The sequence below is a fragment of the Copadichromis virginalis genome, linkage group LG11 (assembly GCF_057382275.1).
Source record: "Copadichromis virginalis isolate Kocher_CV1m ecotype Utaka linkage group LG11, C_Virginalis_male_GT1.1, whole genome shotgun sequence".
In the NCBI taxonomy this organism is placed as follows: Eukaryota; Metazoa; Chordata; class Actinopteri; order Cichliformes; family Cichlidae; genus Copadichromis; species Copadichromis virginalis.
Window position 1 is genome coordinate 14,917,443 of NC_140628.1, and position 15,689 is coordinate 14,933,131.

The window sequence follows — 15,689 nt, forward strand, 5'->3', positions numbered from 1 at the left end:
GTAGCTGGTTTCCTTTTTGTTTTTGAGTTTTTGATTTTCCTTTCCTCAAAATCTTCTTGCTGGGAACTTTGAGTACACATAACCAGATTAACGCAATCATGCTTTTGTTTCTTTTGTTCTCCTGCAGCAAATCTGATAGTTTACAAAAACTGGTTTGTACTAGTTCATAGACTGTTAGTCAGTGTGTTCGTTGTGTGTTTCTGTCAGAAGCTACAACGTCAGCATATACATATACAGTCCATACCTTTACCGTATAAACCTATGTGACTGTAAGACATCAATATTTCATCTCATACAACCCCTTAACCTACTCCAAGGAAAAGTGCTTGTTCAGCACTTTTAAGTAGCTGAGACATTTTAATTTTAACTGCATTTAATGACACTCTGACGTAACAGGCGATAAAGGACAGATTTAAGGCTGATGAAAGTGTAATGGGTCTAGGTGTTCCAACTCAAGGTTAATCAGTGATGTTTCTATGAGTACAGCTTTCACTGACCTACATGCAAAACCACTCTAAGGGGCACAGAGGTTAAAAAAGGCTACGGTCTACAGCGACTGTGCACAATGAACCAAAGTGAGACTTCCTCTGCAGTTGGGGCGTCAATGTCTGGGAAATGTTTGTGGTTAAAAAAAAGAAAGGAGATAAAATATGCGTCATTTCTTGCGTATTTCCTGTCTAAAATTCAAGTGAATTGTTTTGCAGTAATTTTACTTTTTAAAATATCAAAACAAACATTAGATGACATGTGTTATAAAAAAGAAATGCTATTTTTCTCATATATACCATGCTTATACAACAAAACAACTGAGATATCAGTGAGGGTGGTTTCTGTCTGAGCAGCAGGGTTGGAAAAACCCCAGACTATTCTAATAGTTGTCAAACTACGTCTTTATTGATATATAAATTTATTGGCAATCATGACTTTATTGCATTACTTTATTGGACTTTGATGTCATCTTGTGATGTTGCACCCTTTGTTCTAAATTGTTTGGTATTGTCGTGTGGCTTATTTCGTGACACGTGATCGTCTCCTCCATTATGTGCATAATGCCTGTATGAATGTGCAGAAACATTATGGATGCACACTCACAGCACTTTTCATTTTGTATGTCGTTAGAAATTAATTGCAAATAATCACAGAAGCAACTGTTGTTGTTGTTGATGAATTGAATTGAATTGAATTGCATTGCTATGTGCTGCCTGTGCTACAGTCTGCTAGAGTTCATTTCAAAGGTTGGCTCTTTTCCTACATTCTGGCTAACAGGTTCTGGTGGCCTGCCAAAACCAATACTTACTTAGCAGAGTGAACATTTTTTGCACTTTAGACCAGATTGTACTTTACTTAGCAGAATCCAAGGCCACCTCTGTGCTCCCTGTCAATTTTTGCTGTCACAGTACAGTCTTCCACAGACAGCCATAAAAGCTACACACGTCTTTCTACAAGTAAATGACCCAGTGGAAAAATGCTGCATCAGTTTACATTGTTAAGTGAGTTAGGTAATCTTCAATGTCACATAAGGCCAGATACATTAATGCAGCAGGAATAAAGTGCAGCATGAATATGTAAAGAGCGTACTTGTTTAGTCATTTCCCCAGTAAAGCAGTAATATGAAACTAGAACTACAGAATCATCCTCTTAAATATAAAAGTTTAATAAGCAGGGCAATTGTGTTTTTAATTTGTTTAAATATTGAAAACATACTATAGATTTAATATCAAAGTTTAAAGGTGTATTTCGTAGGATTATGTGGTCTGGAATTTGTGTGGGTCAGTGACCTACTGTAACGCTGACTCAGAGCTGAACAAACTTTGGAAATTTATTCTCCTTTGTGTGGGGGACACACATCCCCCGTATCACACTCGAGGTCAGAAGCCAGTGCTTCACTATCCTGCAGTTCATTCTGCTCCACTATCACTGCATGCAGTTCACATACAGTAGCTGCAGTGATTGCACTCAGTTTAAACTCACAAAAGCTTATCAGAGGAAAAGTGTGTCATTATGTAGAGTAGAAAAAAAACCAGCTGAGAAAGTCCTCTTGCATTGTAAAAGTTCACTTTTGCATCATCCTTGCTTAAGTTCCAGTACTGCACAGTGCCTTTCCAGAAGTATGATGTGTCCATCCAGATGCATGCCTGCAAATCAATATGTTTTGCCAGAAAAGTGAAAAGATACACCTCAAAAATTTTAAGCAAGAATGAAATATGCATGTTGAATCCAGCATCTAATAAAACTCTGTTTTGTTGGTATTCCTTTCAAACATATGTGAGACTGAAACTACTGGCAAATACTGGTCACCATCCGCTGTGAAGTTGCTTCAGGGGCACATCTATTCCCAGTAAATTCTTGCTGAACGAGTATTATTTTTCAGGCCACTGGAAGTTCCCAGCCTCTGAAAGCTGTTGTATAATTTCCTGTCTGGGAAAAATGATCCTAAATAACTCTAAAAATAATATTCCCTGAATTTTTTCTTTAAAATAGGATGTGCTGTTCATAAGACAATGCTATTGTTTACATTTATCTTAAGTTTGTTGTTTGACTAAAATCTCCTATATAGAAGTTTTATGAAACAGTTTTATGCATTTCATTATTTTAGATATATACACAGGAGGTATATTTTTAATAACAGTTAAACAATTAGGAAGCAATTCTGAAATCTCTGCTCACTGCTAAGAACAGGGCCTACTTACCCAGAAACCAACTATGATTATTACAAAGTGAACACAAGGAGAGATGCTGTTTCATAACTAAGCTCCACATTTTGGGTTTAATCAATGGATTTGGTAAAGTACTGGCACCTATCTGAGAAGCAGTGGTGCTGGGAGCAGTAACACTGTTGTTTGAAAAGGTCAAGACGGATCTAAAATGTGTCTGCAATCAAATTAGCATAAACTAACAAATGGAGAGATGGCTTTAAAATATGTTTAAAAGAATCATCACTTACTTGATAAAATAGAATCTACAGACATTGAATCAAAGAATCTATGTACTATAATATAGAGATAAGAGATAGAGATAACTCTTTATTGTCATTGCACAGTCATACATAGTACAATAAAATTGGAAAACTGTCCTACGTCGGCACTACATATAACACAACACGATATGACACATCACAACGCAACACAAACACAACACAACACAGTATATTAACTTAGTAATAAAAAAGGGTAAGTGTATTTGAATTGCACTCTGTTATTATTGCACATTAATTGTTATTGCACCTTGTTATAAATACACCTTGTTATAAATGAAGGACCTGTACAGCGAGTGCTGTCATCTTCAGGGAGGGAAGAGGATGTCCAATGATCTTTTGGGCCATATTGATGACCCTCTGGAGTGCATTTCTGTGTGCTGTGGTGCAGCTGGAGAACCACACACCGATGCAATATGTCAGCACACTTTCAATGGAGCAGCGGTAGAAGACGGTCAGCAGCTCCTTCTTCAGGTCCATTTTTCTGAGGATTCTCAGAAAGTGGAGACGCTGTTGGGCCTTCTTTAAAACCGCAGAGATGTTAGAGCTCCATTGGAGGTCTGTGTCTATGTGCACACCCAGAAACTTGAAACTGGAGACCCTTTCCACACACTCCGCGTTGATGCTGACGGGCTGCAGCTCAGACTTCCTTCTTTTGAAGTCAACTACCAGTTCTTTTGTCTTGGTGGTATTGTGGTTCAGGTTGTTATCTACACACCAATCTGACAGCCACTGAACTTCAGCTCTGTACGCTGTCTCATCTCCCCCAGAGATGAGCCCCACCACGGTGGTATCATCTGCAAACTTGATGACTGAGTTGTCGTCTAACACAGTCATGTGTGTACAGGGTGTACAGTAGGGGACTCAGTACACAGCCTTGTGGAGAGACGGTGTTAAGGCTGAGGAAAGATGAGGCCCCACTCTAACTCTTTGTACACGGTCTGAGAGGAAGTCTCTGATCCAGCGGCAGGTGGTAGAAGGAAGTCCGATTTCCAGCAGTTTAACTGTTAGTCTGTCCGGGCGTATCGTATTGAAAGCAGAACTAAAGTCAACAAAGAGCAGTCTGGCGTAACGGCCCTGCACTTCCAGGTGAGAGATGGTGGCGTGGAGCGTTGTAGCAATGGCATCTTCAGTTGATCTGTTAGCTCTGTATGCAAACTGGAGCAGGTAGAGTGTGGGTGGCAGGCAGGACATGATGTGACGTCGGACCAGTTTCTCGAAGCACTTCATTATAACAGGTGTTAGAACAACTGGTCGGTAGTCGTTGAGGCTGCTAATGTTAGTACGCTTTGGCAGTGGGACAATTGTGGCTGACTTTAGGCACGGCAGGATGCAGGACTGGGACAGTGACGTGTTGAAGATCTTAGTGAAATATGATGTTGTATATTATAAAACTATTTCATGTTAGATGGTTTTCTTAGCCACAGCACAAAAACATGTTCAGACCATTTTTTTATGATTGACAAAAGTGCTGTTTTTTTACATGAAATACACAAAGTAACAATAATAGTCAAAGTCAAAGTAATTTATATAGCACTTTTCAAGACCCTCAAAGCGCTTTACAATTCCACTATTCATTCACACACTGGTGGAGGCAGCTACAGTTGTAGCCACAGCTGCCCTGGGGCAGACTGACAGAAGCGAGGCTGCCATATCACGCCATCGGCCCCTCTGGCCATCACCAGTAGGCGGTAGGTGAAGTGTCTTGCCCAAGGACACAACGACCGAGACTGTCCGAGGCGGGGCTCGAACCGGCAACCTTCCGATTACAAGATAAACTGCCAACTCTTGAGCCACAATTGCCCTGTAATGGCAATTATCTATTTTAAATATTTATTTCTTGGTACAAGGTTTGTTTGATTATGGTTGGATTCAGTCACAGTTTCAGTCAGTGACTATGCTACAACAGGACGTGTATTTCGACCAACACTTAAGTACTGATTTCTCGCTCAGTCATGGCTGAGAGTCACTTACACACCAACACAGTAGCTCCTTTGGATCTGTGTTTTTCAATTCCAGATCCAGTCTAATAACATATACTTAGGACAGGTCATAGGTCAGCGCTTGCTTTCTTACTCCTTGTTAGCATGAATATTTAGTCCCACGTGTAGGCCAGCCACATCACAGAGGAGAAGGTGAGGCAGAGCCAGAGGTCTGAGCTTATTAATCCCTTAAAGCCTGAAATTTGAAGTAATTGCCAGAAAGTTCTAGTCTTTTGCAAATGGAGAGTTTATTGAACCACCTGACAAATTTGTTTAAATATTAATTACATTTTAATTTCCATATACGAGTTTTAACTTGTATTGCATTTGCTGTATTTGTCTGACATTGTTTTAAAAATGTATTTAGGTTTATCAGGGGAGAGAAACTGATGATGTCGATGTCTCAAAAACTCACAAAAACTGTATCCTTCATTCCTAGGATACTATAGGAATTAAAGGGCTAATGAAAAATTGGTGATATGGTTTGTGAGATAAGGTTTAATCCCACACCCAACCGGATAAATCTCTTGGAGGGAATAGTGCTACACAATTTTATCTGATTTGTTTGCCTGCAGACAAAACTTGTTAAATATGAGCAGGACTGTGAAGGGAACAGTGTTGTGTTGTCAGTGAGCACTTTTATAGATAAATGCAACAAGGCTAAAATGCAGTTATGGCTTTAACATTCACATTGAGGGTTAGCTGACTTTCAACAAAAATGTGCAAAACATTTTCAAAAAGAGTGAGTGCCCTTCCTGCTACAGAGGCTTAGGGAATGTGGACGTAGCCCCGGTTTTCTGCAGCTTTTCAGTAAATAAGCCACATGGACAGCTTCCCAGGCTTTTGTTTTCTGAATTAATATGCTCAGCGCTCGCAGAGAACAACAAGACCACACTGAAAAGGATCACGCTTAAATCTAAGCATTACTGGAACCAGGGCTCGTAGCATTATGACCAAGGAGCAGTAAGGAAAATGCATAAGATGACATCTAGGATTTAGAGATTTTTTGCTAAACTTTGGAAGCTGAGTGTGCATGTAACATTCATGATTCTCAGAAGTTATATTCAAAGTAAAGATTGCCAGTATAACCGTAGGAGCCACAAATCAGGTCACTTCCTGTCACAAAAATAACAAGGTCACTTAGGGAATTTAAATATTCCATAAAGAAACAGCTTTGCTTTTGTAGTTTATACAAATTCAGCACACATGAGATACAAATAAGTCCTCTGCAGTGGGACATCAGCATCTAATGAGCAACAATAGCAAAAGCAAAGCTGAATTAGCTCAGACAATTTAACAAATTCAGGCTAAAGCTGTACCTTACTGTGTACCATTATACACGGCTCATCGATGTATGAAGATATGTGCTAAGCTGCAAATATTCTGTTTAGAAGCTCAATGAGGGCATCTACTGGGGAGATAAGTGATTCACATGACAAAAAAAAAAAAAAACTTGCATCCATTCGGACGAGCAGCTGAGAAATCTGCAGCAAGGACGTGATGCCATCATGTCAATATGGAGCAAAATCTCTGAGGAATGTTTCCAGAACCTCGCTGAACCTCTGCCATGAAGAATTGAGGCTATTCTGAAGGCAAAAGGCGGTGCAACACGTTATTAAGTGCAACGAATAAAGTGGCCAGAGGATGTATACAGTATGTGTATTACATGCATGAGTAATTAGCATTTCCTCTGGCAGAGTCTCTTGTGTTCACGCTTAACAAAAATCATAGCATCTTTAACTCTACCACCTCCAGCTTTCTGCCTTACGTATCTTTGTCAGTGCCACTTTCATTTTATTATTGTCTCGAAAATTGTCATTTCACTCATCTCCTTCATTTCATTCTTTGCTCACCGTTCTCATGATCATTTTGACCCCACGGGATGAGATCTTGCGTGGAGCCCCAGATCGAGGGAGATTATCAGTGGTCTTGTATGTCTTCCATTTTCTGATGATTGCTCCCACAGTTGATTTTTTTCACACCAAGCTGCTTGCCTATTGTAGATTCACTCTTCCCAGTCTGGTGCAGGTCTACAATACTTTTCCTGGTGTCCTTCAAAAGCTCTTTGGTCTTGGCCATGGCGGCGTTTGGAGTCTGACTGTTTGAGGCTGTGGACAGGTGTCTTTTATACAGATGATGAGTTCAAACAGGTGCCATTCATACAGGTAACGAGTGGGGGACAGAAAAGCTTCTTACAGAAGACGTTACAGGTCTGTGAGAGCCAGAGATTTTCCTTGTTTGAGGTGACCAAATACTTATTTTCCACCCTGATTTACGAATAAATTCTTTACAAATCCTACCATGTGGATTCATGGATTTTTTTTTCACATTCTGTCTCTCACAGTTGAAGTGTACCTCTGGTGCAAATTACTGACCTCTGTCATCATTTTAAGTGGGGGAACTTGCACAATCGGTGGCTGACTAAATACTTTTTTGCCCCACTGTATGTGTTTTGCTCTCAGTCTGAGAGCGTTTAAATGTTTGTGAGGTTTTGTGAACCACGGTGCCACCTTCTGGCAGTCAGTTGTAGTCACCCATGGCAGATCACGTAGTGTGATCTGTCCGTGAGTAAACTGAGTAACTGTGTTTTAAATCTTTTTAAGAGTTATATTTTAAGGTCTGATCAAATGTAACTGCAGCCAAAATAACGGATGTTTAAGTGTGGAGTAAATCTGTTTCCTTTTGTATTCAAGTCAAAGCATTTGGTCTGTGCCAAGTGGAGTAACAGTATTGTCAGTAATGATGTTTGCAATATGTTTATGCTTTTTTACAGTTTTATAGTAATATGATAATTACTTTTTTGGGAGCTTCAGTAAAGTCAAGAAAAGTGCATAGTGTAAGCTCCTGTCAAACTTTGAAGATGCAAACTTTTCCAAAAACGAATCCTGTTACTTTATTGATTACTTGTTTTCAAAAGTAATTAGTTCCTTTATTGCTTAATTTATCGCTGTAGAAAGCAGTTTTATTCCCATGCAGAGAGTACAGCGGGCGCTAATGTTTTTGTCACTTTTTATGGAATCAGACTCAAAGTAATGTCAGTACTTTCAAGCTTTAAACGCTGTTTGGTCGTACTCTCTCCTGCACTCCATATTATCCATTCTTGATGAGCCACTCTGACAAACAAAATCGCGGTTTAGCGTGCTTACGGGAAAGTAACAGTAATCTAATGACTTTTTTTGTGATAGAAAACCCTTACTTTATGTGAAAAAAGTAATCGGATTACAGTAATGTGTTAGTTGTAACGCGTTAATGCCCATCTCTGGTAGTGAGCAATCCTTCGACCTCTGATACAAGACTGAGAACATGTGTTTCTGCTTGTCTTCAAATACAGGGTGATTTCACTACTATCACTGTGTGGATCAGGGGCTGTTTGTGACCCAGCAATTTGAGTTTATTTTGTATTTTTGATTCCTTATGTTACATAGGAAATATGTTTAGTTCTTGTGTTGTTATTATTCATTAGGATTTAGTTGAGTTTCATTATAGTTTTGGTTTCATCTATAACTCTGTAATTTTAAGTCTTTTCTTGTCCTCCGCGTAGTCTGTCTTATCCTCAGTGTTTTACTTTCAGGTATGCCTGTGCGTTAGTCTATCCCCCGGTTTCATGTTCTAATTGTCAAGCTTGTGTTGTCATGTCTATGTGTCTCCATGTTTTCTGTTTTATTTTGAAGAGTCTAGTGTTTCCATGTTCAGTTTGTTTCATTTTATTCCCCCCTGTGGCGTCATGTTCATTTGTGTCAGCTGTGTCTCCCCAGGTGTTCACACTTCACACACTAATTACCCTTCTGTGTATTTAAGTCCTCTGTCTTCCTCTGTTCAGTGTCAGGTCATGACAGTGTGACTGGCTTTACTCTTTCATGCATATTTGAAAAAGATTCAGAGATTGTCTTGGCTCACTGCCTATATGTCTGGGTGTTGCCTGGTGGATGAGACAGTTGTCTCTTTGTGCCTTTGGGTCAGGAATGGGTTCTGACTGTCATCTGTGTTATTCAAGAATCTCCTCAGTCTCATTGACACACCTCCTGTAGAGGAAACAGAGTCTGGAAATGATCCCTCGTTACTGCAGATGAGGCCACTGAGGAAATTAAACAACCTTGGTGGCAGTGCCTGAGGGTTGGATGAGATTTGCCCTGAATTCCTTAAGCAGGAATTACACTTTCCACATTAATGTTATTGCTAACACAGACAGCATGCTAACATTAAACTAGCCAAGAACCCAGAGTGATGTTAAAGCTGAGTGAATGCTGACCCCAACCCAGCAGCCAGACCCTGAACTTCAAAAGATAATAAACAGATGAACAGTCAGGCTGCTGCCTCTGATTTGACCTGTTCATGTCCCTAAAGCAGAATCACTGTGGGGATCGCTTTGTTTCTTTGTGCTGGTTTTCATCTTTGCTTTCTGTTTTCAGCTTTTTGTTTATACTTAAGTACTAAGAGAAAATCATATGTGTGTCCTCATAAGGATAGGGATTTGGATTGATGTGTGAGACTGCAGCCTACAGGTTTATATTGTTTACTGGTAAAAATGGGACAATGCGTTTCAGGTCATTTTACAGAGAAACGTGAAAGTACTGTAATAAGTAGTAGTTTATCCTTGGAGTAAATGAGTAGCATCCTGCATTACTTTTAAGAAAAGAGCCCTGTATAGGACTAGCAAAAGGCATTTCGTGATTAACAACCTGCCACTGTGTGACAGCCATGAGCTCCTATTTGTATTACAAACAGGACGGTCATTCTTGTTTATATGATCTTAAATATTAGTTTGTGGCTTGCACAAAACATGACATTTCTATTTTGAGGCCATACCTACGTTTTTGAAACTGTAAAATTGTCATATTTGTTAGTGATTTGTTTGCATACACACTATACATACAATACTGTTGCATTCTTGCAGGTTATTGTTAATAAATTAAAATATATTTAGGGAGAATATGGGGAATGGACAGACCAAAGAAACTTGTAGTTCAAACAGAGTCAAAATGAAAAAGCGCTTTCTTCCTCTTCTGTAACGTATGCGTCACAGCTCCGCTCCGCTACCATAACAGTTGGGCCGACGTGGTCGGTCGCATCTATGGCACCCCACAAGAGCTGGAACTGTTTGATGGGGAGGCCGTTGATCAGGTCAGAGACATTTGATGCTAAAATATTAGCTTCACGTTATAACCATGTGAAATGTTCTTTAATCATTTAACCTACTTTAATGTGATATTTATTTACAGATTTTTATTTTTTTGTGGGGTATAGTTTTTAACTTAATTACTTTGTATTCTACTCTACTTGCATCATCATCATCTATATCATTAATCTGTTTTAAATTAGTTATTTGCCTACATTTTAGATCTCTGGAAAATTGATAACAACTACATCTATCAGGTGATATTTGGGACCTCCAGAGGGCGCTCTCTGATCGTCAGCCAGCCCACTCAGGTCTGGTACATTTACTGGTTACACTTCCTCTTTGTTGACATGTGCAATGCTAATGTTCATCATCATGTGCTGACCTTTGGTCCTGCAGTGCAGGGCTCCTTTAACTTCTACCCGCCCCACCCTGATGCAGAGCTCAGACTGCTGAGCAGACGACTCAGTGGTAATGGGATTACGATCCCTGGGAGCTCACTGGGGAGTGTTGTTCATTTATTAAGGCAGCAATACAGATGAAGTTATTAATGAAAGACAGAAACACTGATTAATCTTTTTGTGATTTGTTGCTATATAAATAAAACTGAACTGATTAAACATCGAACAAAAAATCTCTTAAGAAAATAGCAAAGTGGGTGCACTGTATTACACTTTTTTCTTTTTTTTGGAAATTGGGTCTGCAGTTTACTGTTTTCCTGTGAACAAACAGAACAGTCATTATGTAAGATGAGTTTAGTTTGTTTCCAAGTTTAAATATATAATATGTGCTAATGACAGGTGGGGGTTTTTGGTATTAAATGAAAAGACATCAGTGAAAAAAAAATTGCACGTTTGCAGCAGTGAAGAAGCTGTGACATTTTGCACTTTTAATCAAAATCACACAAAGCTTATACAAATGATTTTACTATTTTTATTTATGCTTTATGGTTGAAGGATAAAGTTGTATAATGTTCAGTGTTTTGTGAGCAGCACGTTTTTGACTTGATCTTTTTGGAAATTGGTGGCAATCAAGAGAAAAATCAATTAACAAAATAAAAAGCATTTTGGATATTAGAACAAACGCACATTGTACACATGTGTACACATGGTTTTTATGTTACGTCCTTCACTGCTTTATCTTCTCAAACTGCTTGTATGTAGACCACTGGTTGCACGGCTGCATCACACAAACAAGGTTAAACATGCTGAAAACAAGTGGCTGCTCCGTCACAGCAGGTTTTTCATTTTTCTACTGAACTTTACTTCGTTAGAATTTGGTCACAGAAGTCACAAACGTTTGTGTTGACAGAGAAAAAGAAGGATGTTGCAATAAGATGAGAGGCAATGACGCTACTGCTCTTCTTCTGTGGTTTTCCATGTACGGTAGCTCAGATAACTGCTTCCTGCATAACAAAGTGTGGTCAGAAATGCAAAGAACTGAGAGGTGAACGAGGAGATGAGAAAAAAAGGGGGAAACAAAACAGACACAAAAATAGGCTGAAGTTAGATTTGGACATAATATTTGTATTTATGTATATATATATATACATTTTTATTTTATATATACATTTTTTCACTTCCATTTACAGCACCCAGAAACAGTCTACAGTACAACCCATTATGTTGTCCTTAGCATTTAAGTTCCCACATACATATAAACTTAAAATCTTTCCATTTTAGGAATATAAAGTTCTGGTGGAGAAATACTAAGAAAATTTCAGGTCAAGCTTTCTTATCAGTTTCAGTGCTGAGCACCAAGTTACGTACAGATTAAAATTGGAGTTATGCTACAGTCACACTGGGGAAAACAGCGGTTGTGTGTAATGAACTTGTAATTTTGGTGCCTTTGAAATGGTTGCTGGGACGACTCGGCTCAGGCATGCGACCACTTACAATCAGTTGCCATCTTTAAAGCGACTTAATAATGCATTGTACTGTATCATATCTGACTTTTTACACACGTTTTATTCTATTTTTTTACTTATTTTGTCATATTTTATTAATTTAATTTACTTTATTTAAGTTATGCTTACTGATCTAGCTCTAACATTTGAGATATAAAAGTATATTTTGTCTTATCAAAACAAAACAAGACTTCAGACCAATAATCTCCATGGTAGCTCAGTCGCTGTGTTTGTAGAAATGCTGCATTTATAGCTTTCTGCTATTCTTTCTTTCTTTTTTGTCTTTAAAAAATAGTAGGTGCTCTTACCGCTGATGCTGCCCAGCAGTTATAGTTGTGTCGCCCCCTGACGTCCTGGTTGACGGAGAGAGCATCTACTACTGCTGTCACAAGATATAGTGCAGTAGCAATGCAATTAATGCACAGTGACTGATAGAGACAAAGACAGAGAATTACAGGTTTTAAAAACTATTTGCAAAATCCTGGAAAAATAGTTTTTAACAAAAAGAGTAAAGCAGCTTGTTTGTGCAGTATTTGCATGTGTCTGTGAGTTACCAGTGTGGTCCAGGGGACCTGTGGTATCCTGTTGTGGACTCCAGTGAGGTAAATTATAAACAGGCTAACTGTTAGAATCCAGAACAAGATGGAAAGAAACATCACCCAGCAGAGAGCAGGCAGATGAAAATAGTCTGTACCCCCAACCAGAATCCACACTAACATGCCACATATCTAGAAGAGAGGGGAGGAGAGCAGACAGAGTCAATACTGGCTGAAGCTCTAATCTCTCTGTATCTTTTGAATTCATGTATGATATAGATATGTCTCCAGAAATTGCATGTGGTTGGACTGATAATTCGTTGGCCAAAGATGACGTTTGTAGTTTTGTCTCGTTACAGCACACAGTGGATTGAAGATGTGTAGACTTTCAGCTTTTTTAAAGTCAAAAATGATTAAACCGCATAACTCTAACTGTATTTCATGTCACTTTAATCGCTTTAATTCTCCATCTCAGTGAGTGGGTGAGTGCTGTGGTTGTGAGTGACTAAATCTCCTTCCTCCCAACACTATTCCAATCCCCACCCTTCCCCTCCACGACAAAAGATTCTTGCTGGATGTTTCATATCACAGGAAGAAACTGTTTTCTGGTGTGAAGCATGACTGTGAGCTGTTTTGGTTTCCTTTGAAATTAAATCATTTAGTGCTCGGGAACTTAACAAAATAACCTGTTGTGTTACTGAAATGGTTCAGTGCACCTGCTGCACTCAGCCAAAGGTTAGGGTTTGAAGTTAAAGAGGAGTTCCTATGGTTTAATTTTCAAGTTTTATCTGCAAGCATTAGATCTAAAATTGCAACTAATATGCCAATCTGTATGGTCACGGAACAGTTTCTTAAATCTGCAAACATAAACCCAACCAGAAAGTTGTTAGGTTTTTCTTAACAACCTAACTGCAATGGTTTGAAATCAGATTATTTTAGCTCTGGCGTGCCCAGCCTCTGAATGGCAGACAGCCAGACTGTATTTAGAGTAAGGCTATCCTGACTTTTTCCTTCAGCTGATTTAGAAAGGAAGAGGGACAAAGAGGGAGAAAAAGGAGGAAGAGTTGATTTGCTTGGAGTTTTTTGGTCAACTTCCGATTTTCATAGAAACATAAAACATTCAAAGGAAATATAACTTTTCTTTAAAATGTGTAAATAGAAAAACTTCTAGAAAAACAATCATTATTAAAGCATAATTCAAGACCTGTCTGTATATTTCGAGTCTTAAAACAACCACTTATTAAGCTGTCTCTTCTCTAGCTGCCTGTGTGTTTCACAGCTATTAATGTAAACTTTTACCATAACTGTAAGTTGCTTTATATTTCTATTGATGTCTATTGTTAACATCCAAATTACCGCCCTTCCTGACAAGGATTCCTGAATGAATAATCACTTGCTTCTGGTCATTAGCTTGATTTTAGCAGTGCTGATAATGTACAAGGATAAAGGATCATAAACTCAAAAGTCACACTTACTATCTCAGCCTGGAGGAGAATTCCTTTGAGAGTTGTAGTGAAATGCTGGTCAAAAGCCAAGGTGGAGGTTGAGGTGTTGTAATCTGGTAGTGAGGGACTCCTGCGCACCGACACGGCAACAGGTCTCTCCATGATGCACTCACGCCGAGAGCCTGTCTGCTTTCACTGAGACTGCGACTGTAGCAGAGGAAGTTTTGTTCCTTTCCCGGAATCCAGCAAGGACACCCATCTATGAAACAATACTATAAACAAACACGCCATTGTCTCTTCTCATCTGATTGACTCAAGAAAGACTTTTTTTCTCTGTGTTAGGGTTTTTTAAAAGTTTACACCAGTGCTGAGTAAGATTATTTTTTATGGTTTTAATTGTCGTTATATTGTCGTGTCCAGTAAAAAAAAAGAAGTGGTGTAGATTGGAAGGAAATAAATAACTTATAGTTTAAGGTGAGTAGAGTAAAACTGTGCGAAATGTGTTTCAGGACATATTGATTATAACTGCTTTGTGTTGATGATACTATATGATAAATGGCCTGTATTTGTATAGCGCTTTACTCAGTCCCTATGGACCCCAAAGTGCTTACACCACAGTCAGTCATCCACCCATTCACACACACATTCACACACTGGTGATGGCAAGCTACATTGTAGCCATAGCTGCCCTGGGGCGCACTGACAGAGGCGAGGCTGCCGGACACTGACGCCACTGGGCCCTCTGACCACCACCAGTAGGCAACGGGTGAAGTGTCTTGCCCAAGGACACAACGACCGAGACTGTCGGAGCCAGGGCTTGAACTGGTGATGGGTTATGATGGGTTGCTGGGCTGATGGTTGGGGGTTGCAGGGGGTGAAAGAGGGGGCACTGACAAGTCTTGTCAGTAGGACCTAAAGCGAACCGGAAGACCACTTTAATGGCTAAAATTTGACGTGAGGGAGGTTGATTACTGGTTTACCCAGGAAGGCTCCTTGGATGGTGGCCACTAGTCTGTTTTACGCCTGCGAACAGAGTCACGGGGGGTGGGCAGGCAGATGAGTTAATGTGATGAGTTCTCCAATGAAGGACTCCAGAGAGAGAGAGAAAAAAGTTAATGTGTTGCACAGAGAGATGCGGAAACATGTAAGAAGGCAGTACAGGCAAGGAAGGTGAGAGATTATTTTCAAACTTAAGGCCTGCTGAGCAAGTAAAATTTTATAAACTAGAAACTAGAACTTTACTCGTAAAGTTCTAGTTCATTATTAGAGTTCTTAAATCAGATATTGGACCTAAACATGATGTATTTCTGATGTTTTTGTAAAACTAAGTAAACAAGCACTTTAGTACACGATGGTTCAGGCTGAACTGGTTGGTCTGCAGCATTGTGATGGAGTTTACAGTGATGCACAATGCTGAACTCGCAGGACAGCTGTGATGTTCATGGTTAATGTTAGGCTACAAACTTAGCAAATTAAATTTAAAGTGATGATGCTGATGCAGATTCACTCGCTGATTTCTGCCTTTTATGCTCTATTCTGTCTAGAGTTGGGAAATTAGTCACATAGTTTGTGTAACATCTGATATCTTGTTGAATTCAGGTCACTCAATCCACAAAAAACAGGAAGCTTCCGAGCAGTCGCAGCACAGATCAGAGTCTGTACACGATGAAAAACCTACTGGAGCTCACTGAACACGTTATGTGACTTATTTCTATATAATTCTTTTCCCC

The 15,689-nt window shown here is 39.3% G+C and overlaps 2 protein-coding genes across 2 annotated transcripts; one reads left to right on the forward strand and one right to left on the reverse strand.

The window, feature by feature from the left end:
* Nucleotides 1–8,205: 8,205 nt before the first annotated feature.
* On the forward strand, nt 8,206–10,597 carry LOC146698238 (zymogen granule membrane protein 16-like). Its single transcript, XM_085472785.1, is given in 5 exon segments — nt 8,206–8,218; nt 9,980–10,077; nt 10,276–10,383; nt 10,477–10,557; nt 10,559–10,597. Coding segments are annotated over 5 exon segments (339 nt in total).
* A 341-nt stretch (nt 10,598–10,938) lies between these two features.
* Nucleotides 10,939–14,352, reverse strand: cmtm8b (CKLF-like MARVEL transmembrane domain containing 8b). The gene is made up of 4 exons (XM_085472648.1): nt 13,990–14,352; nt 12,533–12,706; nt 12,287–12,406; nt 10,939–11,511 (listed from the first exon to the last, which is right to left on the reverse strand). Exons 1-4 carry the CDS (start codon nt 14,119–14,121, stop codon nt 11,425–11,427), a joined length of 513 nt encoding a protein of 170 aa, XP_085328774.1. The 5' UTR covers nt 14,122–14,352; the 3' UTR covers nt 10,939–11,424.
* Nucleotides 14,353–15,689: the final 1,337 nt, after the last annotated feature.

What these genes read in the sequence shown, in the direction of transcription:
- cmtm8b (XM_085472648.1), bottom strand. Translation starts at nt 14,121, where the DNA reads ATGGAGAGACCTGTTGCCGTGTCGGTGCGCAGGAGTCCCTCACTACCA. An exon ending in AGGTCCCCTGGACCACACTG is followed by an intron (nt 12,407 to 12,532) that starts GTAACTCACAGA and finishes TGTCTCTATCAG; the next exon opens with TCACTGTGCATTAATTGCAT. An exon ending in ACTGCTGGGCAGCATCAGCG is followed by an intron (nt 11,512 to 12,286) that starts GTAAGAGCACCT and finishes TTCACCTCTCAG; the next exon opens with TTCTTTGCATTTCTGACCAC.